Source organism: Apis cerana, linkage group LG10 (assembly GCF_029169275.1).
Source record: "Apis cerana isolate GH-2021 linkage group LG10, AcerK_1.0, whole genome shotgun sequence".
NCBI lineage: Eukaryota > Metazoa > Arthropoda > Insecta > Hymenoptera > Apidae > Apis > Apis cerana.
The window spans coordinates 11,513,805-11,523,641 of NC_083861.1; the positions used below are offsets into that span (position 1 = coordinate 11,513,805).

General features: G+C 21.8%; 2 protein-coding genes across 9 annotated transcripts; one reads left to right on the top strand and one right to left on the bottom strand.

Annotated features, from left to right (window-relative positions):
* Nucleotides 1–113: 113 nt before the first annotated feature.
* Nucleotides 114–6,322, bottom strand: LOC108001481 (methionine-R-sulfoxide reductase B1). 8 transcript variants are annotated; one of them, XM_062080594.1, is made up of 5 exons: nt 6,183–6,231; nt 5,967–6,028; nt 3,960–4,059; nt 3,145–3,317; nt 114–780 (listed from the first exon to the last, which is right to left on the bottom strand). In XM_062080594.1, the coding sequence occupies exons 2-5, from the start codon at nt 5,977–5,979 to the stop codon at nt 590–592; spliced, it is 477 nt and encodes a 158-aa protein (XP_061936578.1). In that variant the 5' UTR covers nt 5,980–6,028; nt 6,183–6,231; the 3' UTR covers nt 114–589. The 8 variants fall into 8 exon arrangements, with proteins under 8 accessions (XP_061936578.1, XP_061936577.1, XP_061936579.1 ...); XM_062080593.1 differs by having other exon boundaries at nt 6,099–6,222; XM_062080595.1 differs by having other exon boundaries at nt 114–744; nt 6,099–6,220.
* Nucleotides 6,323–6,435: 113 nt separating this feature from the next.
* On the top strand, nt 6,436–9,773 carry LOC108001479 (F-box-like/WD repeat-containing protein TBL1XR1). Its single transcript, XM_017062490.3, has 6 exons — nt 6,436–6,577; nt 6,886–7,173; nt 7,807–8,153; nt 8,230–8,574; nt 8,667–9,035; nt 9,143–9,773. The coding sequence occupies exons 1-6, from the start codon at nt 6,520–6,522 to the stop codon at nt 9,272–9,274; spliced, it is 1,539 nt and encodes a 512-aa protein (XP_016917979.1). The 5' UTR covers nt 6,436–6,519; the 3' UTR covers nt 9,275–9,773.
* Nucleotides 9,774–9,837: the final 64 nt, after the last annotated feature.

The window sequence follows — 9,837 nt, forward strand, 5'->3', positions numbered from 1 at the left end:
AATCCTTCCTTTCATTTTAATATTAAATAGTAAAATATTGTTTTAATAAATATAGAATTAAGAAATAATTTTTTTTAATATTAAAGGATTGTGTCAGAAATAATTACGCAAAATAAAGTTATTATATAATTATTATTTTTATATATTATATCCATTATATGTAACATGAAAAAATAACAGAATGTTTTTATAAATTATTTTGTTTTGCTTTTTAAATGTTTTATATTAATTTATGAATTTTTATATTTTATACACACTAAATGTAATATTTTAGATTTTCATTTAGAGTGTATGTACAGATTTGAATTTATTCTAAGAGATTATAATATAAATATTTACTTAACTTTATCATTATAAATATACATTTTGTATAATAATCTAACAAATGGAATTAAATTCAGAATCTATGATGCATAAATAAAATATAGAATATATGTATTAAAATAACATGTATATGCTGATATTCATAATTTAAAATATTAAATAAAAAATATAATTTTTGTTTTTTCTTACAGAATAAAAAATAAAAAATGGATAAAATTTTTTAAACATTTTCAAAAATTTTGAGAAAGATAGTGTTTTACTAGTTTTATGATGTGATCTTCTTCTCTTCTCCTGCTGGATGGAAGTTTATAGATGCTGAATTGATGCAAAATCGCTTCCTTGTAGGTTTTGGTCCATCATTAAATACATGTCCCAAATGTGCACCACACTTTGAACAGGTCACCTCGGTCCGCACCATATCTGGGTTTGCGATCAGCAGTAGTAGATTTCCACCAACTGTCAATGGTGAGAGTGAAGTGGTGGTAGCGGGGCAATAGGAAGACAAAGGAAATAGAATTATAGAGTGTGATTAAACGCAGACCAACACCTTTGTTTATGCACTCTAAATGTTTTCCAGTTATAGCAGCATCAAAAAGAGTAAACTAATATTAATAAAAGCAACAGGATGATTGCAATAAAAATTAAAATCAAACCTAAATAACCTAAATAAATTTCAAAGAAAATAAAAATTTTAATTAAAAATAAATATATATTTTATCAATTCTATATTCTAAGTAATATAAGAAATAGCTACATTCTAATTAATACCCATAATCTCGTTCCTTGTTTCATTCATCCATCGAAGTTCTCTCCAAATTTCTTCTTGAATCTAACTGCCTTGGTATTGTATCACAAAATTCAAAAATATATTAAAATAATCTTGAGAAATATTTGCCTCATTAATTAGATTTATATTTAGATAGATAATATATTTTTATAATACTATTTAATAAAAAGCATTTTTATTTAATTATCACATTAAAATACAGGTATTTACACATTACACTTATTGCTTTTACATATTATTATTACAATCTTTATATTTGTAAATACCATATAGCTACCATTTTAATAACTAATTACTTCAATAACTAAATATTAAAACCACAATCTACTTAATATTGCATATCATACATTTTTACTTGTCCATATATTTTTACACAAAAAATAAAATTTAATATATTTAATAAATATGTAAATTATTTAATAATTAAAATAAAATTATAAAAAATAATTTTAACATAAATTTAAAAATTTCTATGTAATTTTTAAATAAACAAATAATTTAACAAAAAAAAAGTTTTTAATATAGAATAAATCCATAATTATAATTAATTGAGTTATTATAATATATATAATATAACTGAGTAGGAGATGATTTATAATATATATAAAATTAAAAAAGATTTAATAAATTTTTCGTTTATTCTTAATTTTTGAAGTTTTTAAAATTAAAAATTAAATTGACTTTAAAAACTGTCTCTATCCAAAAAAATATTAATTAGTTTTCATAAAATTTTGACAAATAATTAGATATATATATATTTCTTAAAAGTATTTTGTGATGGATTTGTTATGGAATAAAATAAATTAATTCGTTAAATAGTCAGATTTTATATAGTCAGATTTTTTTTTATTTTTATTTATGATATATTAAAAAATTTAGTAAATAATATTTTCAGAATTTGAAAAAAATTAAAAATTACTAAAAACGATTACAATTCGATCATTTTTAATTCATCGAATTATGTATGTATTATTTTCAATTACATTTGTAATACAATAAAAAATGAATAATTTACATAAACATTTTATAATCTTTTTTATCAAATGTTTATAAACATTAATTTAAATAGAGGGAATTTTCAAAATCAATTTTCTTAAAAACAAAACATAAAATGAAAAAATGTTATATCAAATTTTTTTCTTATTGCATATAAAACGTCCTACTTGGTTATATTAATTATTAATTCATCCATATAAAATATAATCTAATCTAAACTTCAATTTTATGATATATAATAATTTTATTAAAATCTCAATTATATATAGCAAAGCTAAATAAAAAAATATATGATTAAATAGCAAAAAGTTAATTTATTTTTTTTTACATATAAAAATAAAATACAGAGAAAATGATTTTTAATGCATAATTTTAGATTATACTAGATGATGTAAGTCTAACACAAATCACACTCTAAGCATTAACATGCAAGGAAAAGGATAAAAGGAATGCCTTTTATATATTAAAAAATCATAATTTTAATAAAAATTAAATAATAATAACATTATAAGTATACGAGTATACAAGTTATTCTTATAAATTAAAAATATATAAACATTTGTAATAAAAATCTAATAATATTGATAAAATTTTTTGCATAAAAAATGTAATTGATAATTGTATTGTATATTTTAAAATAATATATTATTTTATATCAAATATAAAATTTGTTTAAAGATTTAATAAAATTAAGTGATATACATGGAAGGCTTAAGGATAGAAGAACTAAAAGTATAGGAAAGGTTTTGTGATAGAGTGAATGTGAGAAAAAATTAAGAATATTTAAGAATGGTAAACAGATAAAACTCCAAAGTGTGATAATGTACAATTTATGATAATGTATAGTATTATCATGTAAAAATTAAATTTCATAATACAGAGTTTATCTATGTACCATTTAAGCAGATATTTTTAATTAATGTAATGATGATAATGATGATAATGCATAATATCTAATACTATGTTATTATATTAAAAATCCGAGCATAATTCTAAAAAAATTATCAGTAAGTTAAAAATTTCATATATACACTTACCATGTGAAGTATCTTTGGTTAGCTTGACTCGTCCCTGATCTAATACTTCATTGAATGCAGGCCAACCACAACCACTGTCGTACTTTGTATCAGAAGAAAACAACTCTTGATCACAAATTATACAGGTGTATGTGCCTTTTTCATAGAATTTGTTGTAGCAACCAGAAAAAGGTCTATATAAGGGAACAAAAAAAGTTGAAAGCATCAAGAAGCATGTATACTAGGAAGTTAATTATGAAGATCTATACTTTATTTTTAAACCACTCGGTCATGACGCAAAGTCAAGCCAACACATGCTCTTGAAAAAGTTATTTTAGTCTCACATCACCTAAAAGTAAACCAGTTTCCACCATACGGACAATATTTTTGGAAAATTGTATCATATAAATGTTGTAATTTATTTTTTTGCGATTAAAATTTCAATAATATAACATTGTTAGTTAAAAATTATATATAAAGAAAAAATCAATAAATCAAATTTATTTATCATAACATTTATTATAACAAGCCTGAAAAATTTTAAAGTAAAAAAGTCATGAAGATATACTATTAATGGATTATATATTATATACATGAAAATAAAATAATCTATAATTAAATTTTGATTTAAAAATTTTGAATCTTGCAAATTATTGTTTACATACATACTATCGTATATAACGATATCAAAATATTCATATTATAGAAAATAATTACAACAAATTTTCCAATAATAGCAAAAATTAATACAAATATGTGGTTTATAAAATAAATAAGGATAATTTGATTCACAATATAATTTTATAATAAATAAATTAAATTTCCATCACACGTACCTCTCTGTACCCTTTTCCTGTGTGACGTGCCATTGTAGCGGCGTCAAACGTTTTTTTAATTCTTCTTTATCGATTTCCACAGTCATTTTCCTAATTGAGCCTTAAAATAAGTTAAAAAAAAATGCAATAATAACAATTTTAATAACACAAAAAAAGAACGCGGGCAGCTTGCCGCGCTTTCCTCGCAACTATGCAACTATACACCAAGAGAACAGAAACGGCACTGCTGCCTACTCCTTTGAAGCATGGATGATCAGATTTCGTGACCTTGAGTCAACCAATCAGCTTCTTTGGCAAATAGATTTGATAATTATGCTTTCGCAGTTACACGTGACTTCTATATGGAAAAACTAAAATGATGTGATCTAGATATACAAATTTATGGATTTTTATTTTTGGATAAATAAAAAGAGAGAAAATATAAAAATTCATTTATATATCGATTATTCAAAAATTAATAAAGCATTAATTATTTAACAATCCATATAACAAGTATCTATAAATAATATATAATATGATATAAATAAAACATACAATTTTCTATCAATTTTTATAATTTAATAGATTTATATTATTTTATAATATATTAACAATAAAATAAAATATATATCTCATATTTTAAAAATCTATATATTAATTGATCATACTATTTATAAATTTTATAATTTTTAGAAAATTTGAAGATAAAATATACGATAGACTTTTTTAGATTTTATTAAGTTTTAAAATTTTCCAAAAAAATGAAATTATTTGTTTATTATTATTATTTATTATTATTATTATTATTATTATTATAAATCCAAGTGGATTATAATAGAGTAAACAATTAAATACAAAATACATGACATGTATTAATATTTTAATTAGATAGGTAAATATTATAAATAATATTATAATTGTGACAGTGCTTAAAATGTAATTATTGAATAATAAACAATAAAAAAAGATAATTAAAAATTATAATTATTAATAATATATTTTCTAAAGATTAATTATTTATAAATATATTTATATTAATTGTATGTTATATAGAAAAATATTTAAAAATAAGTACATTTTATTATATTATATTTTATATTCATCATTAATCAATCATTAATCAAATATCATTAAATTTAAAATATTGGTTCAATATATGAAAAAGATAAATAAAAAAATTTTTATTATAATAAATTTGTATATATTTTTAATCTTAACAAAAAATAAAACAAAAAATAGAAAAAAAAATTAAGAGATATAAGGATTAAGAGATATGATTAAAAAAAAATCTTAAAATATAAGTAAAATTTTTGCATTTTAATTTCAATAACAAATTTAAATAATTTAACAAAATTATTAATACGAATTATAATTATTAATGCGAAATAAGAAGTATTTAAAATTAATAAACTAAAGTAATTAAAATAATTATTAATTTGTTATTAATGTTGTTATTAATTTTTAGAATACGCATTTTAGAATCATTCATATTTAATTTATTTATTTCTTTAATTTTAAGGAATGAAAATTTATTTTAGAATTTATTGAACTTAATTTATATAAATCAAAATTTCGAAACATATGAATTATATATTGTTATATATTATTATTAGATATGTATTAGATATGTTATTATTATTATTAGATATGTATACATATATACACATTTTATACAGAAATATATTTTTTATACAGTTTAATATTTTCGTAATATTAAAAATATAAATGATTCTTGGCACATTTTTTAACTAATATAAATTCTTAAAATTTTTGATACATGAAAAAGAATTAACCTCTTAATAAATAAATATATAAATAATATTTTTTTAAATAAAAAAAATTAATACAAATTATTCATCTTAAATATAAGAATTAAATATATAACTTACTATATTATTCTTTCAATATCAATATATATAGAAAATAAGGAATTTTTTATTCAAACTAACCTCATAAAAATATTAAATTTAATTAATGTTTAAACAATATTTATAAATATAAATTTAATTACAAAAATGTAATACGAACCTCCTCGGAACATTAAATTTGGCGTAAATACTATTAAATGTTGTAAACGTGTTGACAAATTTCTATAAATGGTATTCATTATTGAAATATTTAAAAATTTCAATAATAATATGTAATGTTTTACATAAGTACCTATGACTTATTTTTAATTCAAAACTATCCTATTTATTGAAATGTCGTATATAAACAAATATCATATAAAAACTATTATACTACCAATGCTAGATCATTGTTGTATTCCGTTGCATAAGTACACTTCTTATTGTTTACATAATCCACTTGAAAACATTTTATGAATGAAGTCTAATTATTTATCCTTTTCTTTTTCACTGTTTTGAAATAAGAAGAAATTATAATTGAAGTTAGCGATGTATCTTTTTAGAACACACTATTGTTCGTATTTTTTGACCAATGGTAAAGTCTCATGTGTAGTGTGTCTATGTTCTTATAGTGATCTCGACGCGGCAATCTCGGCGTCCGACCTAAGTTAAAGTGATTTTTAGGCGCAACTTTCAATAAATATGTTGTGCTAGTATCGCGAAAGCAAAGAACGATGAGCTTCTCTAGTGATGAAGTCAATTTCTTGGTTTACCGATACCTTCAAGAATCTGGTATGTTTTTAGAGTAATTCATAACCTTTCTTTAAATAATTTAGGCAAATTTCGTATTCCTATTGTTTATATACATCTATCATATTTATATGATATATATATATATTTTTTTATAATAATAATTATCATTAATAAAATTTTATTAGTTAATAACATATTATAAAATATAGATTAAATATTATTGAAAGAGGTTATTTGAGAATAAATATAAGCATTTAATTATTAAATATATTTTTTAAACTTATTGTGTATAAATTATTTTATAAATTATACAAGAATTGTAATTTAGATTGTATATTTTCTTCAAGGATTTCAACATTCTGCATATACATTTGGTATAGAATCACATATATCACAAAGTAATATAAATGGAGCATTAGTACCACCTGCAGCACTTTTATCAATTCTACAAAAAGGACTTCAATATACAGAAGCAGAGATATCAATAGGTGAAGATGGAACTGAACAAAGAATGGTAGAATCTCTTTCTCTTATTGATGCTGTTATGCCAGATGTTGTGGCATCAAGGCAAAATCAAATTAATCAACAAAAACAACAAGTGAAAACAGAAGTCCAAGACACAAATGGAGAAGAAGGTAATTTTATTTATTATAACAATTTTTATAACAATGTGTTATATAATTCATTAAATCAAGAATTATTTTATTATCCTGGTACACCCTGGTCTATAAAAATATTTAAATTTAATAGACCTCCTTATTAAACCAGGTATATTAATGGACTGCTTTAGTTGTCGGATTGTTATGAGCTAATATTTTTTGTTATAACAGTTAAATCAAAATATGTTAATATATTTATATATTATATATATTTTTTATTTCTTTAGTAAATTTTTTGTTAATGTTAAAATATATACTGATATAGCAAAATAAAGCTCATTTTTAAAATTATAACATGTCCGTAAACTAGGAGCAAACAATTATATTATTAATATATATGTAATCTGGAATAAAGAATTAAAATTTTAGAAATTAATTATTTGCAAATTAATTCAATAATAATGATTAATTTGATAACATCAAAATAACAAAAATAATAATCCAAATATAAAATAATATGAAGATAAATGTTATTAAATATTAAGATTTTAATATTAACATTTTTTAAATACTTTCTTTATTTCTTTATTTTAAATTACATATATAATTATAAAAAGGAAAGGAAAATTTCTATTTAATAATTGTTATTAATTTATAATTTATTTTCAGTTGTTACTTCCAATGAAGGTGTAGGCACAAATGAAAGAGGAGGAGATAGAACAGAAATGGAAGTAGATGAACAACAACAAGGTTCAGGCAGAGGAACTAATGCTAGCGCTGTTGAAATTCCAGACACTAAAGCTACAATATTACGTGGTCATGAATCAGAAGTTTTCATATGTGCATGGAATCCAACAACTGATCTTTTAGCTTCTGGTTCAGGGGATAGTACAGCTCGTATCTGGGATATGTCTGGTAGTTCTCAGGCTCCAAATCAACTTGTTCTTCGTCATTGTATACAAAAGGGTGGTACAGAAGTACCAAGCAACAAAGATGTTACTTCATTAGATTGGAAGGTAAAATTATTTTTTTTAAGTTACAAAATCAAAAAAAAAAAAAAAAAAATAAAATAAAATTTATTTTATATTTCAGTGTGATGGTACTTTATTGGCTACAGGAAGTTATGATGGTTATGCACGGATTTGGAAGACAGATGGCAAATTAGCATCTACATTAGGTCAACATAAGGGTCCAATTTTTGCATTAAAGTGGAACAAACGTGGAAATTATATATTAAGTGCTGGAGTTGATAAAACAACAATCATATGGGATGCAGAAAGTGGACAATGTACTCAACAGTTTAGTTTTCATTGTGCACCTGCCTTAGATGTTGATTGGCAAACAAATACATCATTTGCTAGTTGTTCCACTGACCAATGTATTCATGTATGTAAACTTAATGTTGATAAACCAATCAAAAGCTTCCAAGGTCATACGGTATGTATATAGAAATATAATTATATTTTTTAGTTTATAACTAAATATTTATTTTTTAAAACATAAAGAGTTTCTTTTTTCTTTAATTACAGAATGAAGTTAATGCTATAAAATGGGATCCTCAAGGCAATTTATTGGCTAGTTGTTCAGATGATATGAGTCTTAAAATTTGGTCTATGAAACAAGATACATGGGTACATGATTTACAAGCTCATAGCAAAGAAATATATACTATTAAATGGTCCCCAACTGGACCTGGAACCCATAATCCAAATATGAATTTAACGTTAGCTAGTGCATCATTCGATTCTACTGTAAGATTATGGGATGTTGAAAGAGGTGCATGTATACACAGACTTACAAAACACACAGAACCAGTGTATAGCGTAGCATTTAGTCCAGATGGCAAATTTCTTGCTAGTGGAAGTTTTGATAAATGTGTTCATATTTGGTCTACTCAGGTAAAATAATAATATTTTTCTTCTACTTGTCATTAAGAAATTATATATATTTCATTATATATAATTTATATTTATATTTATATTTCATTATATATTTAATTGTGTAGAACGGTCAATTGGTGCATAGTTACCAAGGTACTGGAGGAATTTTTGAAGTATGTTGGAATAGCCGAGGTGACAAAGTTGGTGCTTCTGCATCTGATGGGAGTGTATTTGTTCTTGATCTTCGTAAAATGTGATTGCAATTAAATAATAGATTATACTTCATTTCTTGGACTTATTATGATTCTAAGTTACCTTCAATATTTCTCACTTTATTTTTGTTTAATTCTTCATTCAAAATATTAGCCACATTTTATACTTACTTCACTTTATTTGTTTGTGCTTGTTGGATATAACTTCATAGAATATTAATTATTTATATATAGATAAAAATGATTCGACGATTTATGAGTTAAATAAAATTTAAACATAAATGCAAATTAAAAAAAATGTGGCTTTTTATAGATTATTTTCTTAAGATTATTCTGTTGAAGAGGTTTATAAAAAGTATTGTACATTAAATATTTTCAATGATACTCTGTACAATTTGAAAAAGTTTGACAGATATATTTCAGAGAAAAATACTATTTTCATTCACTGTAAGTGAATGAAATAATGTTGTAATTTTAATTATAATATTAAGCATTATGTGAACATCGATAATAATAAGAAATAAAATAAATCTTTTTAAAAAAATAGTATAATTAAATGATTTATTTTTCTTATACCATTGAATGAAGAGGTACAATTAGATTATACA